General features: G+C 44.4%; 1 protein-coding gene and 1 long non-coding RNA gene across 9 annotated transcripts in view; one reads left to right on the forward strand and one right to left on the reverse strand.

The window, feature by feature from the left end:
• Nucleotides 1-22,157, reverse strand: part of TTC7B (tetratricopeptide repeat domain 7B) — a 250,588-nt gene that overhangs the window by 145,305 nt on the left and 83,126 nt on the right. For all 7 annotated transcript variants that reach the window (XM_072839681.1, XM_072839676.1, XM_072839679.1 and 4 more), the window contains one exon: nt 21,282-21,403. In XM_072839681.1, the coding sequence (XP_072695782.1) occupies nt 21,282-21,403 (122 nt within the window). Of the gene's footprint in view, nt 1-21,281; nt 21,404-22,157 lie in introns of those variants that run through there.
• LOC140640391 (uncharacterized) lies at nt 12,850-16,575 on the forward strand. Of its 2 annotated transcripts, XR_012037106.1 has the most exons (6): nt 12,850-12,961; nt 13,188-13,270; nt 13,592-13,685; nt 14,005-14,121; nt 15,518-15,608; nt 16,138-16,575. It is a non-coding gene; the product is annotated as an uncharacterized lncRNA (long non-coding RNA). The 2 variants fall into 2 exon arrangements; XR_012037105.1 differs by lacking the exon at nt 15,518-15,608.

Genomic DNA, 22,157 nt, shown 5'->3' on the forward strand with positions numbered 1-22,157 from the left:
ACCTGCTCCTTGACATTCGCCCAGGGCCCCAGCCCCACTCTCTGAGGAAACAGAGTATGGACAGGCTTGCCTCCTCTTGTGTTCTTCCTCCCTGACTTTTCAGAATGGGTCAGAGGATGTCGATCCTCCTTACAACAGCATACACTGAGTGCCTACTGTGTACCAGGAAAGGGCCCAGGGGCACAACTGTGAGCCAGCCAATAAACATGCATCCTCACAAGCCATACTGCAACTACGCTCAACTTCACCTCGGAAGCCAAACGGTGTTCACCACCAGGCTGGGTCCCTCAACTTAATAACACTTGTACCAAACAAACCGGAACTTGTCTAACATGGAAGGCCTGGAAAGAAGCCATAGATGAAGCCATATACTTGTCTATATCCCTACACTTGGAGAGACAAAATAGAATATGGTCCCTGGAGCCAGATGGTAAGGGCTCAAATCCCAGCTTTACACTCACTAGCTGACCTGGGGCCAGGGCCTATGCCTCAGCTTCCTCATCCATAAAGTGGTGATAACCAATGTGCCTCCCCACTCATTTATTGGTTCTAAGAACTACACGAGTTAATACACACAGTAAGTGCTTTTAAGAGTTCCCCATTATTACCACTATTATCCTCAAGACTCTGCCATTGCTCTGAACAGTTTTGGAATTCCAGAATCTACCTTCCAATCAATTTATAGAACAAGAAAGTCTGTTTTACTGCTTTGGTGACATTTAATTTTGGCAAGGAAAAAAAAAAAAGGTATTCCCTAGTATGATTCGTTCATTTACTTTGTTATTTACTGAGAGCTTGCCATGTCCTCAAAGACAAAGGTAGCAGCCAACATCATGTGAGGCTGACGGGAGCTCTTTCTCTGGGACCCTGTGGTTACTCCCCCAGGAAATGAGGGAGACATCTCCTCAGAGTGCCCACAGGGAGGAGTGCAGAGTCTCCAGCAATGGCCAGAGGGAGGGGCAAATGCAACACTGAAAAGTTGAGGACCTCAGGGTGTTGAAGTAAATCCTGGTTTCATCTCTGTTTAACAGAGCCAACTGCCAGAGACTGTTCTGGAACCAATCAACAAGGGCCAGGCCAATACTAAAAAATGTTACTGGGTGGCTGAGCCACTAAAGGTAGTTTAGTGGCTACCTTTAGTGGCTCTAAGTGGTGAGGTGGGGGTGGAACTACTAAAGTCTCACAAGGATATAATACAGAGCTGACCGGAGAAAAGTTCAGCACTGACATAACCGACTTCTGCTGAGACAAGCGTTTGCCTGGCTTTCCTCCCAAGCTGGCAAACATCACATTTAGCGTGAGGGGGACAGGAGTGGTTGGAGTTCCAACATGACCTGCTTCCTAGGAAGGGACACAATCACATACAACACTGATGAGCACTGGGTCAATTTAATATACATTTTATATTTTGACAAAGAGGTGGCAAAAAGCCAATCTCAGACGTAGAGACACTGCTAACAATACGACCTCAAATACTGATCAACATTGAGCAGCAAAGTCACATAGATGAAAGGACTTTTGACCTCCTGTTCATCCCATTGGTTGTGCTCCGGAGAGAGGAAAAGGCACGAGCGACTTTGAGGGGAGGACAGTCCTTCCAAACATACCACAGGGCTAGAGCCTGAGCGTTAAGTACAAGGGTCAGCGGGCAACGTCCACTTCCCTTTCAATTAGCAGAAACACAACCGCATTTCCAAAATAACGTCTGGGGACAAGGAAGAAAAAAATCCAAAGGACCAGTTGAAAAAAAAGAAAAAGGAAAAAGAAAGACCTTTAAAGGTACAGGGGTCACTGGACCAAATGCCTGTGGGAGCCAAGCAGGCAGCGACGTGGGCAGGAGGGGCAGCAGCTCTAGGGGGGCGGTGCCCAGGCCCCTGGGGTGCCTGAGGTATCTGGTTCAAAACCAGGCAGATGCACCCAGTAGAGGGGAGGAGGGGCTTGGCTATCAACTGGGCAGATAAAAGCCTCCAATATTTTTCTCGGGGGACTAAAGCATCACAGTCTTGCTCGGCTCGAGGCAGCACAGGTGCTGTTTGGGATTCTCATTAAGTCTCGTGAGTCATGCCAGACAATTTGCTTGGGCCTGGGAGAGGCTAGTCAGTTGGGGGCAGAAAAAAAGGGCAAAGGTTGAGAGTGATCATGAGAATAGGAGGAGGAAAGGAGAATGGAATGTGAGACATCTAGAACCAGAGGGAAGGGAAAACAGTGCCAGATGCAAGGCATGTGTAAGAAGGAGCAAAACCTAGGCAATCGGGCTTCGCCCTGCTATGCCTGTTTCCTCACCGAGAAAATGGGACCATCCCTGCCCTCAATGCCCCAGTAAGATGACCCATGTAAAGCTCCTGGCCCTCTGTTCAGAATCACATCAACCTTCCCAGTCCCCAACCCTCCACTGCCTCCCCCACCTGACCCTCCACGCCACGTGTAAACATCCACTGGGCAAAAGCCAAAAGCAGCCACTGGTATGTTTGAGTACCTCTGGTTTAGCAGAAAATGCTGCAAAATCAGAACTAGGTTCGATCATATGCTATGTCAAAATCTCCTTCTCAACCCACAAGCATTTATTTGGCACCTTCTGTAGTTTTCTATGTGGGGAAACAAAGGCTCAAAAGATTAGGTAACATGTCCATGGTCAGCATCCAGCCCACAGGAAGAAGAGCTGGTATCTGAACTCAGGGCAGACGCTGAAGATGAACAACTGGAAACTGTGACTCCTTTCCATGACACAAAGACAAAGTCGGGAGAGAAGCCAGAAAGGCTGGGAGCAGCCAGGCCCAGATCAAGTGTCCACCTGGACACGCTTGTTTCCAAAGAAGGGATGGGCTTCAAGGCCCCTCCCATGGGGGTGGGTGACACAGGGACAGCAGGGAAGCTCTGTGAGTGGTCTGAGCAGACCTCCAGAACTCTGGGTAAATAAGACGGGGACAAAGAGAATTAACAGTGAAAATAGGATGACAATACAGAAATGGGCCTGTCCACTATCATTAGGACAAGCTTATAAAGCAAATTCTTCCATCCGGGAGCACCCGCTGTAGCTGGCCCTTCCCAGGCAGGATTCGCAACCAACCACCCCAGATGGTGAGCTCAACAGTGCCCTTGGGCCACCTATCGGAAAAGAGCTCCGCCAAGCACAGGAGCACAAGAGTGATCTAGGAGGAGCATATTTAATTTGCTCGAGGGAATAAGATGTTTTCGAGCCCCTCGAAGCTGTTCAGAAAAGCTGGCATTTATCAATAAACCACTGGCAAGATTATTTCTTATGTATTTATTTATTTATTAAAAGATTTATTTATTTGAGAGCTACAAAGATAGCAACAGAGAGAGAGAGAGAGAGAGAGAAAGAGAACATGGGCAGAGGGAGAGGGGGAAGCAGACTCTCTGCTGAGCTGGGAACCCAACACGGGGCTCGATCCCGGACTCCGGGATCATGACCTGAGCTAGAGGTAGGCGCTTAAATGACAGATACCCCCAGGAGACCCAGACAAGACAATTTATACACATTTCACTCCCTAATCAAGAAAGCACCCCCTCCCTGCCTCGCCCCAGACACTTTTGGCTCCTTCAGGACAGAGACTGGGTTCTCACGTGCTCCAAGAAGAACAAGACCCAGCTGCATACTGTGAGGATAACACGAGGTAACAGTAAATGTGAGTGAATGTGAGCTCCACCATCACCATCTCCTGATGCAACACTAACCACTAACCGATTCCATGCCATCCCCCCAACCCCATTATTCCAGATGGTTCTGTCACCAACTTAGTGAGGTGCACAGGGTTTCATTATCTTCTACTAACAGGGCAGGAAACAGAATGCCTGAGCCAGAAAGGAAGAGGCCTGCCCAGCAGCTCCATGAGGGAGCAGCCTCTGGATTCCCAGCACCCGGATCCTATCTGTCAGGCAGTGTTCTATCTCAGCTTTGACTGCCCGCCCTCCCCCGTCCTTTTTCAACCTTTTTATTGTGTAAAAGACACAGAAAGCCACGTAAAAGAAAGCTGTGGCCTGGGGAATTCTTACCATGCAAACTCCCTGTATTTACCACGCGGGCTAAAAACAAACCATCTCCCATCCCAATCACCCCATCCCAATGAACAGGCTCCCCTCTCTACCCAAAAGTAACTGCTACTCTGGCTTTTGGAATAATCACTTCATTCCATTTCCTTATGGCTTAATCACTAGTCTACACGTCTACACTAGAGTTTAGTCTTGGCCACTTTTTTCCCTTACTCAAGGAGTCTTTAAAATCTCTTCATCTGCAGGTGCTTTTTCTAGCTCTTTCTGTTCTCTACAATTTATCTGTTAAAGAATCTAACCCGTTTGACCTGTAGAGTTTCCCCTTGGCCAGAAAACTGCACAGCTTCATATATTATTCTTCTGTTCTCTGTGTTTCTTTCACTTGGCAGCTGGATTGCAAGGCTTGACCAGTCCAGGATCTGTCCCTTTTGCTCAAGACTTTGCCAGTGGTGGGTTCTTCTTTCAGGAGCCACATCAAAACTGGCTGTCACTTTTTTTTGTGTGTGTGTGTTAGCAGCCCTTGATGCTCAATGGTTAGATACATGAATTCACTGGGAGTTGCAAAATGGTGATATTATGATCCTCTCACAGTATTTTCATTCATTAGCTGGAAAAATCATATGGGAAGGTGGCTCCTTTCATCTAATATTTGGTTTTCCAGTTCTCTTTATTTACTTTGTTAGACACTAATTTAGAGCTCATGAATTTAAACATATTTGATGAGGCTATTGCAACTTTCATCATTCTTGAAATTCAAATTGTCCCATATTTGGCCTGAATTCTTTTAACGTGATCCTAGAAATCTTTTGAGCTTCCTTGCTATCTGGTATGGAAAGATGTTCCAAGCTCATCCTATTCATTTCTTATTCTAGAACTGGAATGAGGTTTCTTTTATTGGTAAATGATACTTCAAGATTGGTCGGGCACTGGGGATGTTCACTGCACCTGGGTCAGTCACTGATATGGACCTCTCTCTCTCTCTCTCTCCCTTTATCACATGCACACATGTGTTTATGTGCATATACACACATGTACATGTGTACATATGCACACATATACAATACCACATGATTTCAATCATTTCCAATATTTCCAATTTAATCACCTGAATTCAGGACTGATCGTTTGTTTTTGACTTCTCCTACCTTAAATCTATTTTGCCTTTCTCCCACACCAAGATCCCTGGCTCTCAAGGACACAGGGGATAATAGACCATTCCATAAGTGTTCACTTGCTTTATTCCATGTCACACAAAAGTGGTTCAGAACTGCAATGCCAATAATACTATCATCATTTTGATTACTGAAATGTTAAAAACTTATTTTCTGCATGTGTTATTAGCATTCTCCTTGCATTTTGAAATATATGATCCTACTCTGTTATGAGACACACAAAAAACAGAAAACCATGACCCATCAACAGAGAAAAGAGCAATCAATATAAACTCACTCCAAATAGGCCCACATGTTAGATTTAGCAAAGACTTCAAAGAAGCTATTATAAGTACGATCAAAGATTTAATAGAAACCATATATAAAGATTTTTTTCAGGATCAGATGATGATAATTCAAAAATGGGGACTCTCAATAGCGAAATAGAAATGATAGAAATTAACTAAATGGAGATTTTTAGAATTAAAAATGTAAGTACGATGAACAATTCCCTAAATTGGCTCAACAGCAGCTTTGAGATGGCAGAAAAACCACTGACCTTAAAGATAAATGAATAAAAATTATCCAGTCTAAAGAACAGAGAGAAAAGGACTGAAGAAAATCATAATTATAAAACTGCTAAAAGACCAAAAAAAAAAAAAAAAAAAAAAAAAAAACCAGAACAAAACAAAACCTTGAAAGTAACAACCGAATTAATCACATAGAGGGGAGCAATAATGAGATGACAGTGACTTCTTATCAGACATAGTGGAAGCTATATTCAAGATGCTGAAAGAGAAGAAACTATGACCAAGAATTCTATACGCAGTAAAACTGTCATTCAGAAATGAAGGCTGGGCAGCCCCAGTGGCCCAGTGGTTTAGTGCCACTTTAAGCCCAGGGCGTGATCCTGGAGACCTGGGATCGAGTCCCACGTCAGGCTCCCTGCATGGAGCCTGCTTCTCCCTCTGCCTGTGTCTCTGCTCTCTCTCTCTCTCTCTCTCTCTCTGTCTCTGTCTCTCATGAATGAATAAATAAAATCTTTAAAAAAGAAAAAAAGAAATGAAGGCAAATAAAGATGTTCCCAGATACAAAAAACGTGAGAGAATTCATAGCTAGCAGACATGCCCAATACGAAATCTTAAAGGAAGTCCATCAGACTGCAAGGAAATGACAACAGAGGGTAATCTGAATCCATAGGAAAAAATTATTTAAGAACACTAGAAATGTAAATATGTGGGTAAATAAAAAATATTGTATAAATACATTTTTAAATCATTTTGAACTTCTATAAAAATAAGATTGTTACAAGGGAATAATTATTTTTCCACATTGTTCTGCTTATATCATATAGACACTAATAGCACAAAGAAGGGATGAAGCTATATTAGAGTAAAGTTGTATATTTTACTAAAATGAAGTCAGTATGAACCTGAAGTACAGTGATAATTTAAGATGTACATGATAATTCAGAGAAACCACTGTAATTTTTTAAAATACAGCTATAAAAATCAACAGAAGAATTAAAATGTAATATTAAAAAGTATTTATTTAATACAAAAGAATGTGATAGAGAAGAATAAAGAATTTAAAAAGATGCCAGACATATAGAAAACAGCAAGATGGCAGACAAAACTCTAACCATATCAACAGTTACGTTAAATGTAAATGGACTAGACACTCCAATTAAAAGGCAAATATTTTTATACTGAATAAAAACAGCAATATCCAACTATAAGCTATCTACAAGAAATATACGAGAGAGGTACATTACTCCAAAGACATCATTTTGTGTCACAGACACAAAGAGTCTGTGTCTAAAAATATACCTCTATAAACGGCAACAAGATAGCTAGTGTGGTTATGTTAATATCATGTAAGATGGTCCTTAAGTGATGAAACATTACTAGAGATAAAGAAGTATTTATGAAGAACCTACAGCTAACATCTTATGTTATAGTGAAACCCCAAATGTTTTCTTCTTAAGCAGATGTCTGCTCTTACCACCTCTCCTCAACGTTACCACCTTTCGTCAGTGCAATAAGGTAATAAATGGAAATAAAAGACCTACAGTTTGGAAATGAGACGTAAAACTTTTTATTCACTGATGACATAATCCCATATATAAAAATTCTAAGTAATCTATTTAAAAATTACACTAATTAATTGTTTGGCAAGGTTGCAAGATATAATATTGATATACAAAATCAACAGTACATCTTATATGACAGCAGAGTAATCTGAAAGTGACATTAAGAAAATAATTCCATTCACAAGAGCATGGAAATTAATAAAATACTTAGGACAAACTTAACAAAAAATGTAAAACTTGAACAATAAAAACTACAAAACATTTCTGAGAGAAATTAAAGAAAATCTAAATAAATGGAGAGGTACTGGATTAGAAGATTCACTATCACTTATGTGGCAATTCTCCCTAAATTGATCTAGAGATTCAATGCTAACCTTATCAAAATCCTGGCAGGCTTTTTGTGTAGAGATTGACAAGCTGATTCTAAATTGTATATGGAAATATCAAGGACTGAGAGTAGCCAAAATAATTTTGAAAAAGAACAAAGTGCAGAACTTACACTAATTTCAAAACTTGCTGTAAAGCTACATATTAAAGACAACATGGTATTGGCCTAAAGGTAGACATATAAATCAATGAAACAATACAGAGACTCCAGAAATAAACCTTTAAATTTAGGTTCAGTTAACTAATTTTTTTACTGAAGTGTCAAAGCAATTTAGTGGGAAAAGAGACTTCAACAAATGTGGTCAGACAACTGAATACCTAGATGCAAAAAAATTTACTTAGACCCTTACCTCACACCATACACAAATATCAAAAAAACAGATAATAGACCTACATATAAAAAGCTAAAACCATAATATTTCTTGAATAAAACAGAGGAGAAAATCTTTGTGATCTTAGATTAGGCAAAATTTTCATAGATATGATACCAAAAGGATGAACCATAAAAAAAAAAACTGATAAACTGGACTTCATCAAAATCAACTTTTCCTCCTTTAGTGACATCATTTAAAAAATGAATACATGCCCCAGACAGGCAGAAAATATTTGCAAATTATATAAGTGATTAAAAAAACTTGTATCCAAAATATATAAAGAACTCCTACAACTTGATAATAAGACAATCCAACAGAAAACAGGTAAAAAAATTTGGATAGATGTTTCACCACAGAAGATAGAAGAAGAGCTAAGAAGCAAACAGAAACTGCTGAACCTTATTAATCATTAGAAAAATGGCAAATTCAAATCACAATGACCATTACAAACCCACAAGACTGGCTTTGATATAAAAACTGGCAATCCTGAGTGTCGAAGAGAATGGAAAGAAGCTGGAATGCTCACACATTACTGGCAGGAATGTAAAATGGCACAACCACTTTGGAAAACAGCTTGTCAGTTTTCTTAAAAAGTTACACATAAACAATCATATGACCCATCAATTCCACTCCTGTGAATCTATCCAAGGGAAATGAAAACATGTGTCTACAGAAAGATTTGCACATGAAGGTTCATAGCCGCATTACTCATAATAGCTAAAAAGTGCAAACAACCCAAATGTTCATCAATTGGTAAATGAGTCAACAAAAAACAGCATAGCATATCCACGCAATGAAATAGCTATTTAGCAATAAAAAGGAATGACCTCCTGAGATATGCTGCAATGTGGGTGAACATCAAAACCATGCTAAGTGAAAGAGGCAGGACACAAAGGACCACATACACTAGGGTTCCATTTATGTGAGATTTGTAGGAAAGGCAAACCAAGAGAGACAGATAATAGTTCAGTGGTTGCCTGGGCTACAGAGTGGGAGTGGGAACAGACAAATAGGCAGGTACCCTTTTTAAGGTGATGGAAACATTCTAAAGCTGAAGTGTGATGATCACACCACTGTCAAGACTTACTAAGAACAATTGAACTGGGGTGCCTGGGTGGCTCAGTGGTTGAGTGTCTGCCTTCGGCTTAGGTCATGATCCAGAGGTCCTGGGATGGAGTTCCGCATCAGGCTCCCCGCAGGGAGCCTGCTTCTCCCTGTCTGTGTCTCTGCCTCCCTCATGAATAAATAAATAATCTTAACAACAACAACTGAAGTGTGTATTTACAACAGGTGAATTTTTGATGTATCTATTAAACCTGAATGAAGCTGCTAAAAAATATAGCAGCTTGCTTTATGATCCTTCCTGGCTACCTCCCCCCACCCCACCCACATTTACATCTACCTTTTTGTTCTTTTGTCTCTTGGGTCACTTCTCTGTGGATTTCTATTCATGCTCCCCAGTTTCCCCTCACTGTGGGGCACAGTCCCAGCAAAGAGCCCCGTGGTCCATTTCCAAGTCTTCAGAGGGGCCAGGCTGCTCCAGCCCATTGGATCTTAGTTGGCTAATCCTAGTTGGCCAGACAAGCTGTCCAGAAAATACTTGTTGGCTCTTCCAGGGTCTCTTGTTCTCAGGCCCATGAGAGGCCCCACTGCTTCCTTCTGCTTTCTCCCACCCAAATGCAGGTAACATGCCAGGCCATTGCTGTCCAGAGGTCTGTCACATGAACATCAGCTTGTACTTTGGAGTTCCTGAGTATACCTTGTCAGCTAGCCCTATTGTCAATGCTGGTCATGGGCTTTGGTTTTGCTACCTGGTTAGTCTTTTATGTGGATATATGAGAAGATTCAAAAACCATCCTGCTACTACTGTCATCATGCTCCCAGATTTCTCAGCTGCCAAGTCTTACCTTTCCCTCTAGGGAATGGACAAATCCTTCACTCTGTGGGCGGACCAGACCTTGGTATAAGTGCTTACTACATGCCAGACACTATCAAGCACACTATGATTATTAACTCACTTAACCCACCTAATAACACTGTGATGTAGGTACTATTACTATCCCCAGTTTATGAAAGGGGACACTGAAGCACTGACAGGTTAAGTAACTTGCCAAGGTCATAGTGCAAGCAAATGTCTCTTATAAAATCTAGAGTCTGCACTATTTAACCACTAGACAATGCTGCCTCTAATGAACATATAAAGTGTTTCTGGCCTGAAAGATCTAGCATTCACCCATGACTCACATCCTTGTCCCCCTCAGTCCTCTTTAAGATGGGAAATTGTACCCCTCCTTCAAGGACCAAGTTCAAGTGTCAATTCTTCTAGGAAACTGGATGAACTCACATCAGCAGGTGGTTCCTTCTTCCTCCTCTCTCTTTTCTCTGGCCCATCCTTTTATGATAGTGCTTTTTCACCAGGTGTTATAATGATCTGCTGACATCTGTGTCTTCTTCATGAGCTCAGAGAACATTTTTTATTCATCTCATATCACGGAGCTTACCCTAGTGACTGGCGCCCAGCAGGCTCTCAATAAACATGCATGGAACTGAGTGGGCAATAGTTGGTTCTTTTAAAAACTAGCTCAAAATGTACTTGAAAGCAACATAACTGCATCTTTAAAAAAAAAAAAAAAACCTGTAATTCAGAGGTTTTACCAAGTCTGGCTAATGAGTTTTTCTGGGGTATTCTTCAGAAGAAACACAGCATCTGATTCTTCCTGATATTTTAGCTGCTTATTCCCAACATGCAGAGATTGTTGCTTCTGATGCTAATTTGCCAGGGAGATTCAAAGGAGAACCAGCTACTATACCCTCCAACCAAGCACCTGCCAGCAGAGAGAGGATAAAGGAGAAGAACTAGCAGAAGGAAGGGACTATGTGTCTGTGCCAGGCTTAATTACCACCAAAGTCACCTATGAATAAACAGGAAAAATTCAAGCCAAAAATAGGGAGGAAGGTGGAAAAAGAAGTCAAATGTCAATTGGGAAAAAAAAAAAAAAACAATTCATTAATTTTTTAAAAATCCAGTAATTTTATGCAGGATTTTGCTATGAGAACAACATGCAATCTACAATATGCAATACAACTGCATTGTAGATTTCCTTGTTGGTGTACAGATCGATGGTGGACATTGCCATACCAATATAAAGGCAGATACTTGTAAGAAAATTTATAGCCCCTCTCATTTTCGATAGAAGGTTCTAGTATTTCCTAAGAAAAGTCAGAAATTCTGCAAAGACATCTTAGTCATGTTCTGGGCTTTAGCTCAATCTCTCTCTTTGCAACTCCAAGAGTTGACTAAAAATACCTCTGGGGGAAAAAATGGAGAGAAAAACAATGATTTAAAAAGAAATAGGTAGGAAGTATCCCTTGAAAAGAGCTGGGGCCCTCATCCCCTCCAACCCTGCTCTCATGTGAAATATTAATGCATCTGACACCCAGACCAGGGAAGGAGAACAGCAGGTTAATGAGTCTGCTCTGGCCTAGAGCCAGAGGTCTCCCTGCCTTACTATCTACCCGGCTTCCAGGGCGAATACATCTGGACCCACTCTGTGGCACAGATGTCACCAAATTACTGGGACAGTTCCCCGCAGTCTGACAGGCTCACAGAGGGTGAAATTTGGCTGCCTTCTTGACCAGACAGGATGCAAATTCCTCTTTCCTGACACACATGTGTCATTTCAACCGTCTGCCCTTCAGGGGCTGCACACAAAGCCCACAAATACTCTCATAGGCTGCTAGGTCCAACTTCCCCCCACAAAGTTTCAAGTAGAAGAGATACTGGCTTAAAAAATTCAGGTCTGGGAGGCCCTGGGAGCAAACTTTTTTAACAACTAAGCCACTGGAGACGATCATTCTCTTTCCTGCTGTGGGAACTCTGGATGCCCATCCAGATGTGTCCATGCTAGGCTTAAGTGAGGAGGCCTATAATCACTGAAATTCCACTAAGCTAGGAGTCTGTCAGGGCCTTCTTGAGGACTTTTCTTTTCTCTTTTTAAAGATTTTATTTATTTATTTATTTATTTATTTATTTATTTATTTGAGAGAGAGAGAGAGACAGAGAGCATAAGTGAGGGGCAGGGGGCAGAGGCAGAGGGAAAAGCAGACTCCTTGCCGAGCAGGGAGTGCAATGTGGGACTTCATCCCAGGACCCTGAGATCATGACCCGAGCTAAAGGCAGACTTGACTAACTGAGCCACCCAAGCGCCCTGAGGACATTCTGATAATTAAGCCACCATTATTCTAAATACCCTTCAATCACAGAGATAGGGCAGAAAGCAGTGGTCCCTATGATTTATCCAGAAAACGTATTATTTCTGATCGAGGTCAAGGAAAGTATTTTATATCTGTCCCCCTCCGCCCCTCATTTAACAGAAAGGCATCATCTGCAGAAAGACCTAGATGAACAGAGCACATCTCTCTCTTTACCACTGAGAAGCAGTAACTGGGGCAGTGAGTTCCACCTAGCTCTCAATAAACATATGCTACGCATTACCTAATTTTAAAGGAAGCATGCAACCATTAGGCATCTGTGAGCCACAGCCATCTCCACTGAGAATGAGAAGTTCATCCACTCATTCGTTCATTCATGTATAACTCTATACCAAACATTGCTCAAGGTACAGATTCCTCTCCAAACAAAACGGAAATTTCTGCTCAAGTAGAACTTATAGTCTAGTGATAGGAGACAGACAAATTAGATAAGAAAAAAAATTACAATGCGAGTAAAGGGTTAACAAATTCTTTTCCTCGTCTGCTTGAGAATTTGACCTGAGGTTAACTTCCTAGTTCTGTTTCTCTGGAAACCTAATAAAGATAAAAATGTCAATTATGTTACTAGGCAACACTGCTTATGATAAAAATGACCACTGATTGATAACTTGCATCTGGACTAGAAGGAACCACACATATCTGTTGGGTACATCATAGCTTGCACTTCCTCTAATGTGAGGACTTAAAACTGAGCATATCCCTCGGGAAATCCTGAATACTTGGGACAGATCCCACACTTACTAATTGTGAGGCTCATTCTCTACCAGCTGAGCTGTCACTTGAGGAGGGAGGGACAAATAGAACAACTCCTGGGTGGCCATATGGACTGCTGAGAGCATGATTCACATAGAAGAGAAATCCCTGACACTGCCTGGCTGGCAATTTATGATCTTGTTCTAGATCTTTCTATTTAGATCGGTGTCAACTGTGGCCTATGAAAGTCTTGTGAGTCAGAATGTTTAACTGAACCTAAGAAGACCCTGGTAAGCATATTCATAGTATACTTGAGGCTGGTTAAATGTTAAGGAGAAAAATAAGGCAGATAAAAAGAAGAGGTAAGTTGGCCAGGATGCTTTTGAAGATCCCTTCAGGTCCATATCATAAGCACCACTCCAACCCCACCCTGACTTAGTTAGCTGTCATGTCTTCGGGCTCCATCACTCCCTCAGGAAAACCGCCCCTAACCGCCAAATCTAGGCCAATCTCGTTTTAAAATGGACTCTCACAGAAATGGGTACATTCCTTCCTGAGCACTGTCTCCGTGCTATACATCCAAGAATATAATGATCTAATTTCTCTCTGAGAGCAAGAAGCATGTCTGGCTGCTCACCATTTTATCCCTAGCACCTGAAGAATGTCTGGCACAGAACAGGAGCTGAATAAATGCTGGCAGAACAAGTGAGTATCACAACATATCTGAAGCCAAACAGAGGTGGGTAGTATTCCTCATACCACAATGCCTGTTCCTGTGTGTGTCTACTCGTGCTACTCCCATCCAGAGCACGACCCAGAGTTGCTCTGCAACTATTGCCATTGCCATCGGCAATTCCCAGGGGATCAATCTCCAGTCATATCAAGAGGTATGGGGGATATTAAAGAATTAAGTTAATTTTGATGGTTAGACACTGTATCGTACAACTCCCTCTTTGGGGGAAAACTTGCAAAATGAAAGGGTAAATTTTAAAATGTCAGCATTGTCTTCTTCTTCTTTCTTAAGGCTTCACCCCCTGCTCATTATTATCTATTTTCCTGCTGAACTAGAAAATCCACGGGGATCATTTGCTTTCTTGACCCCAGCTCCTAGCCTGTGAATACTTGACAGATGGATAAATAAGTGAGTGAATAAATAAATAAATAATCTCTCCCTCTCCTCCTGCCCCCATTAAAATAGAGCGTCACTACCCGAGAGAAATCTCTCATGAAGAACTAAAATAGGGCAGCCCCGGTGGCCCAGCGGTTTAGTGCCGCCTTCAGCCTGGGGTGTGATCCTGGAGACCCAGGATCAAGTCCCACGTCAGGCTCCCTGCACGGAGCCTGCTTCTTCCTCTGCCTTTCTCTCTCTCTCTCTCTCTCTCTCTCTCTCTCTCTCTGTCATGAATAAATAGATAAAATCTTAAAAAAAAAAAACTAAAATAAACTCCTGTACCAGTTCATCATTCAGAGAATTCCAATTCTAAATGGTGGCTAAAGGAGGCAGTGCACAGCTGGTCAAAACCAGGCAGGGAGGGGGCCATATGAGATGCAATGAACTGCCGGCAAGCTCACTGGTCCCTCCTCCTTCACCCCCAACCTCAGCACTTTGGAAGCCTACAATGACCCACCCTGTTCTTTTGCCAAAGACAAGGGCAGACCAGTATGGATGCCCCCACCTGGTTGTGCTCATAAAGCTCCCAGACAACACAGGACCCTAAACGTTCATTGTTAGTACACTGAAATCAAGTACCCATTCCCTATGATTCAGGCCCCATAATTCATCACGGAAAGTGGTCTTGGAGTTTCGTAATTAAAATTGACAAAGGTTCCTTTGTTTCCATACTGAAATTTTGATGGCATTAAGGGATTAGCCAGAGCTAGTCTACGTTTAAACAAAACAGAAAAGATTTGGCTGATGCTTTCTGTTACATAAATAATTACATCTAGACTGGCTTTTAAAGGTCCTTGTTTCCTAGGTATAACGTAATCCTGCAAGCTCTTGGTGCCCCACCTTCAAGAACAGGGTACTAACCAGGCATGGTCCTTATGGTCCAAGTGGTGATAAAACAGGATGGGGGGTCAGGAGAAGGAGATACAGGTCCCGGCTCTGCCACCAACCAGCTGCATGGCCCTGAAGGAGATCGCGTTGCCTTATTTGTTGACTGTTTTGCCAACCAAAATGTAAACTCCACAGGGGCAGTGACTGGGCCTCACTTGCTCTCTTAGAACAGCGTTGGGCACTATTAAGTAGCCTAGTAAGATTCTCGAGAAATACTTATTCAGCGATACTGAATGGGATTTCTCTCTTAGACTCCACATCTATAAAGGGTAGCGAGTAAAACCAATGTGTCTGACAAACCTCTAGGACTTCCAGACTCTGTACCCCCTCCCCCCCATCAGTCCAACTATTACGGCAATTTTCCTTAAGAGTGAGATGGCTCAGCACAGTGAGCTCGGGTGACCAAAAGCCTAGACTTCTGCACCCAGTCTGCACCTCTCCCCTTCCAATGGCTTCAGCCACACGGGACTCCTTTCAGATTCTGAAACACATCAAGGTCCTGCCTGGCTCAAGGCTTTGCACACGCTGGATCCTCCACTTGGAATCCTACTTCTCCTGGTCTCGGCAAGGTTATTACCTCTTTCTCACCATCCAGTCCTGGGCTCTGTGTCACCTCCTCAGGACGCCTGGCCTGACCACCCTACCTAAGCAGGTGCCCTCTATTAATCTGCATTCATGGCACCCATTCATTCCCTGACACGTATTCGAATTTGTAATCGTATACATTATTATCCATTTCCCTTGGGAGACAGCATGCCTCCCACAAACCTTGACTGTATCTCTTCTATTCAACAAAGTAGTGCCAAGCACAGTACTTGACACACAGGAGAACTCAACAAATCCTTGGATGCCTGGCCAAACCCACTGCACGCCAGGTCCCATGCTGAGAGGGTTATATAAAAATCCACAGATCTCTATATAAATGCTCATCCCAGCCAGCCTGGTCTCATAGCCTGCAGAATGTACCCGGTGCTGCTCAGAGCTCTAACGGCGTACCTCTACCCACTATTGGGGAGGTGGCCCTGGCTCTCCCCCATCTATTTGCATTGACATCACTCCAAGCCCACTTCTCCTCCAAAGCTTTATTCCCCTTTACAGGTGGTGTAGCCATGTCCATACGGCAGCTTTCTTCTTCGCTTTTGCAGCAACCTGGACTCGCCCTGTCAACATGCACAAGCTATCCTGAAATTGCTTGTTTTCATTCTTAATTCCCTATGGGACTGTGAGTTGCAGGCGGGCAGGACTCTGTCCCTCCTCTTCACCCCAGCCTAAGAGATGGTCGGGGACCTGATCAGTATGCAAGGAAGCCTCCTCAAATGAATGAACAAATGACCTCCCTGAATGAATGAATAAATGGGGCCCAGAAACAAGTGCTCACCTTGCTCAGTTAAGCGATCAGGTGTTTGCCCATCGTTTACTCCTTCATAAAACAGTACTGCATTACTTACGTTTCTGTCTTAACCTTTTCTTTTCTCCTACCGTCTCCTAGAGTGCAGGCCCATTTCCTTCCAATCTCTGAATCTCTCAAAAACTGCCAGGGACCAAAAGTTGATATGTATTAAATGCTTCCTGGAAACGTGTCTGAATTCTCTCCTGGTCACTGCATTTGACTTATGATGTACAGAGTCGTGTGCAATTTAAAAAGTGAACACATCTTAGTGCTGTGGGAGGGAAGACTGCCTGAATGCTCGAGTGTACAGGCCAGGGTCAGGCTGCTCCAGTGCCTGGGGAGCCAGCATGGCCCCCCATGTGTCCTGGCCGGACCCTCTCCATGACCGCAGGGCTGTGGGAGCCCAGCTGCTGCCGCTGCTGTCTCTGGGGCCAGAAGCACAGGAAGCGCCCTCCTCAGCAGCCCCTGGTACACTGTGGACCTCAGTATCCCCTTGTCAGCCTCCTAATTCTAGTCTACATTAAGCAGGGCTGAACAGTCACAAAGGCCAACAAAATTACTGAGCAAGTCTAGGGATTTTTAAAGCCAATGCACAGTGGTGATTAGTGGTCTTATTTGATGGACTATAATAACAAAACTCCAAAAAGCCCCTCTACACCACTTTATTCCCCAGCGTGGCACCAAACACCACAGGGCAACTCAGAGTCTGACCATCCCCCTGACTTCCCACCATCTTCATGTCAGGGTCTCACAGGCAGGACTCTGGCATGTACTCCAGCAAGAATACAACCCCCAGGCACATCTCCCAAGGGTCACTGGGCATTTGCCTTTTTGTTTTAGCTTAACCCCCTCCCTCCCTGAATTAAAACCAATTTGGAATCAGGGCAAAACACTCTCTGCCATCCAACTACCCATTTTGGTCAGCCAGTGCATCTGACATGAAGCAAAGTTACTTGACTTCGCTACCCTTTGTTTATAAGAGATGGTCAAATATCCTTAAAACAGCACACAGTCAATAACTGGCATCCCAAACCCAAGCTTCCTGGAAATCCTGGCCACAAGGACTCAAGTGGGGAGTATCATTTCTCTTCTCCTTAGAAGGCCGAGGGGCACCCGGCTGGCTCAGTTGACGGAATGTGTGATTCTTGATCTCGGGGTTGCGAGTTCAAGCCCCACATTGGGTGTAGAGATTACTTAAAAATGAAATTTTTAGAAATCTTAGGGGGAAAAAAAAGGTTGAAGGGACCCCCAGGCTGGGGCCGTTTCTGGGCCACTAGCTACACTGTCTGGTGGATGCCCATTTGAACCACGTCAGACCAGTCAGCCCATCTCCCTTCTTGGGTGCACATCGAGGCGGCTGGTCATGAGCACCATCCCAGCTAACTGATACACCTCATGAGCAGGGCTCACCTAAACCAGTAGTCATAAATAACAAATGCCCTTCCCCGAAAAATGTGTGGTGTGAGGCTCAGCAATCAAATGGGTGATGTCTGCTTTGTGAACTTCCACTTCAGCTGGAGGCTGACCTTCACCTGGTGCCACCTCCTGCCAGAAGGTTATCTGGCATCATCATCCCTGGAAATGACAAGGTGGCACCTGCTGCCTGCCTGACGCTTCACAAAGGGCTTCCACGTGCATTTTCATACTTGTGCCTCTCCTCAGCTCTGTGACATAGGTGGGGTTGGACCCATTTGACAGATAGAGAAACTGAGACCCAGTGAGGAGGACTGGTTCCAAACCCAAAGCCTCTGCCTCCAACATGCTTGCTGCCCCTCATCTGAGTGCCTGCCTGGGCAAGGCCGCTCTAAGACCCCTGGAGATTGCGTCCTGGCCCTCGGAGGCTAACACTCTCTCATTTTACCCTCTGCAGAGCTGAGCAAGACGGTCTCTTTCATCCTTAGCAGGCCTGCTCCTGCCATCCAAAGGGATAGGAGCACGAGACATGGAATAGATGTGGCTGTGTGGGGCTGGGAGGTCACCGTGCATTCTTTCCCTCCAGGGGGAGACAGGCCGCAGGAGGGGCCTGGGGGGCAGGGGACAGGGGAGGAGATAGATAATCTGTGGGATGCTCTGGATGAGACACGAGGAAAAGTGTGATGAGAAAACCCCAACCTGCCCCAGCAACATCTCGTCCTTGGGTCTGGTGCCTCCTCCCAGAGGGGCAGGATGATGACAGCCCCCTCGTTGCTAGGGGCCGGCCCCAGCCTCTCCACACAGCTGGACTCTCCCCTGAGTGGAGCGGCACTGGAAGTGCTGAGGGCAGAGCCTGGTGACCATTGATGACGATGACATAAGAGCCTTGCTCTGGAACTCAGGTTCTTTCTGGGAGAGATTCAAGTTCACTAGCTTGGCACACACTCTTGGAAAAGATGGGAGGATTATACAAGAATAAGATTAATTACTAATCATTAAGTCCTCTGGGATGACAACTAAAAGGCTGAAGACATCACAGTACGTTTCTAAAGAAAAAGTGCTTTATCAATTCCCATCTCCCATTGTGAAGCTCTTCTACAGCCCATTTTCTCATCCTTGCAAATCAGCCAAACCCTTTCCACAATATCTTTTCAGGTACATATCTTTAAAGTGCAGAGGGGCGTATGGATGGCTCAGTGGGTTAAGCATCCGACTCTTGGTTTCGGCTCGTCATGATCTCAGGGTTGTGAGATTGAGCCCCGTGTCGGGCTCCACGCTGGGCATGAAGCCTGCTTAAGATTCTCTCTCTCTCTCTCTCTCTCTCTCTATCTCTCTCTCTAAAAAATAAATAAAAATAAGAATAATAAAAAAAATAAAGTGTAGAAAAACAAAAAGGAGCAAACATATCCAAAAATGGGATGTTGGAAGCCACTGGTGCTTAGGGGCAGCAGCCACCTCTAGGTGTCCTCGCCCCCTCCACAGAGATACTGGCTGTGAACATCCGTCCACTGACAAATGACCTGGGTGTGGCTCTCAAGCCCCGAGAAACCCACCGCTCTAAGTCAGACGTCTGGCAGCACCAGACATGCCCCAAAGCTCCTGCTGCTCCCTCTTCTTTCATTCATATTTTGTGGTCTCCAAACTGGCCTTCATCTCCACCTACCCCAAAGTAATGTCTCATGACTGCTGCAAAGGACATTGCAGTTGGCAAGGACTGTCTGGAGTGGCTGGCCAATCCTATCCCTGGCCTTTGGAGCCCAAAGAAGAGAGTGAGAGGACGAGAAAGGAGGAGAAAAGGCTTCCAAGTTAAGCAGTGTCTTCACTTTGGCTACATCAGTGGGAATCTCCTTGAACTTGAGTAAAAAATGAAAAGAGAAATGAGCCGGTAAGCAATTGCTGGCATGTAATCCATCATCTAGTGCAAACCTCTCATCATTATTATTTTTTAGTTGGATTCCAGGGGCCAGCCAACATTTCAGGGCAGGAGGTTGGAGCCCAAGAGGACTAGCTTCTTCCTCTTCCATGAACAGGCCTCGGATGAAAATAAATTACCCAGCCCACCTTTACCAGTCCTACAGGGGGCATTTTCAATAGAAGGCATTGGTTTGGTGCCCCCAAGAGCTCCGAGGGAGCACATTCCTGCCTCTGGACTTGCATCTGGGAGTCAACCACATACATTTGCAGGTTAGAGGGGGAGACAGCAAGGTTGGGGCTCCTCTGGGATGACTACCATTTATTGTTAAGAGGGAGAAGAAACAGGTCACTCAAAGATGCCCTGCTTGCCCTCTTCTCCCTCTATTTATAACATCACAGGAGCTAGAACTAAAGCGTCAGTGTGGAGGACATGCACTACTGCTCACATGATCTGATCAGTGGCAGATGAGATCAAACTTGAGGGCATCTTCTCTAGCCAGTCCAAACCTTGGGGCATTACTGCGGCCTTTTGCATGTCGTGCCGATCTGAACCAATGTCCTCTGGGGCCAAGCAGGTCTTCTCCACCAACAATTTAGCAGGATTTGGAAAACAAGCTTTTACCCACAACTAATGAAAGATGGGTGCCTGTGGCTCTGAGTCGTCAAGCAGAAGAAATGCCCCTTCCATGAGGTCTGCCCCAAGGTTTGACGCTCTTAAAAATGAAGAGGGCGCAAACCCCTGTTCATTTATGCAAAGGCTGGGACTCGTGTCCCCTCTCTCGTTTAAAGCACTACGTGACGGTCCCTAGTGGGAGGGAAACAGGCCTGCGAGGAGCTATGGGTGAGAGGCCGGATACCTACTGTGGGTCTTCGTGCACGTCTATCCTGCAGCACAAGGTCAAAACAAGGGACAGCTGAAGAAATTTGGAACAGATTCATCGCATTTCTTGTAAGAGCAACACACAAAGGAAAAGCAATGACCAATTTGTCAGAGAGCATCCCTCACGTTCACATTATGAAACTTTCATACACCTTTTCCCAAGGCAGCTCGGGTGGAAAATGTGCCTGTGTGACGTCACAGCCACACTCACTTTCCTACAAACTGTTGGAGGTTTGGCAGACCCAATTCTCTGAACCAGTGTGCTGGGACTTCCAAGTCACCCCCCGACAAAAGGGGTTGTTGGTCTGTGCAGTAAGGACCACTGACATCAAGGAGGGCAGCATATGGCACACTCCCATTACACACCCGCTGGCCCAGGACTTCCAGCCTGTGACTCATCCTCACCAAGGAGCCCTCCTTCCTCCCTTCTCCCACCTTCAAACCTCATGGCAAAGTGGGAGAGCCGGGGGAGAAGAGACAAAAGAGCCTACATTTGTTATTTAAAAACAAATTAAAAAAAAAAAAAAAGATTCCAACCATAGTTCATGTTTAAAGTTGCTTTGTTACAACAGCTAAACCAGAGCCGGTGTGGTCAGGCTATTTTCCTTCTTTAGGAACCTGATTTAAAAAATGAAGAAGGCTTACCCATTTTTGAAATAGAGGACATGAGCTCTCTGAAGTCCTGTTTCTAGGAAAAAACCTAGTTCTTGATCGTGGGGAGCAGGGCCAGGCTTAGGGCTTCTGTTTTGAATATTGGTAAGTATTACCTAGAAGGGGAGAAAATCGGAAAACTAATGAGATCCACATCCAAGCCTAGTCCCTTCATACCGCATCTCTAAACGCACTGCCCAACCTGACGAATCGGCTTCCTCACACCCACATTGGTGCCCAGGGACTGGTGCAGACATGAGTGCAGAGATCAGGAAAGCCAAGAGAATGACACCTCCAAGCTGGGGCACGGGAGGCCCTCCTGGCATGGCGGGTGCTGACGGGTGCAGGATGCCAGGAGAAGCATTGAGGTGGAGGGGCTCTGTTGGATGCCAGGATATGGACAGAGTCTGAGTGAGAAGGACACAGGTCCCAGGATCATCCACCAATGATGGCAGAGGTCACTGACGGGCGGACTGCAGGGCCAGCCCTACAGAAGCTTGATGAACTCTGAAGAAAGCTGAGCTGAGAAGCGCTGTGATTGGCATTGGCCCTGAAATTCCCCAGGGAGGGTGAACTCTCTAGGCTTCAAAGTCAAAACCAATGGAGTCTCAAGGGGAGTGTGGAGAAAAACAACCTGAGCTCTCTCTTTCTCTCCCTCTCTCCCAAAACTTGATCTTTTGTCAACGGATAACAAGGTTTTAAAGGTCTAAATTTTTGGCCCCACGAGAAAGACTGCCAACTGATCACGAGAAAGATCTTCAAGTTGGGGGGGGACGGTCATAGCGAAGGGTAAACACATATCTATTGTTTGTTACAGGGGCCATTCTCTTTAAGCTGTCAAGTCAAATGAAGCATTTATCAGACAGAAGC

This window comes from Canis lupus, chromosome 9, assembly GCF_048164855.1.
Source record: "Canis lupus baileyi chromosome 9, mCanLup2.hap1, whole genome shotgun sequence".
Lineage (NCBI taxonomy): Eukaryota > Metazoa > Chordata > Mammalia > Carnivora > Canidae > Canis > Canis lupus.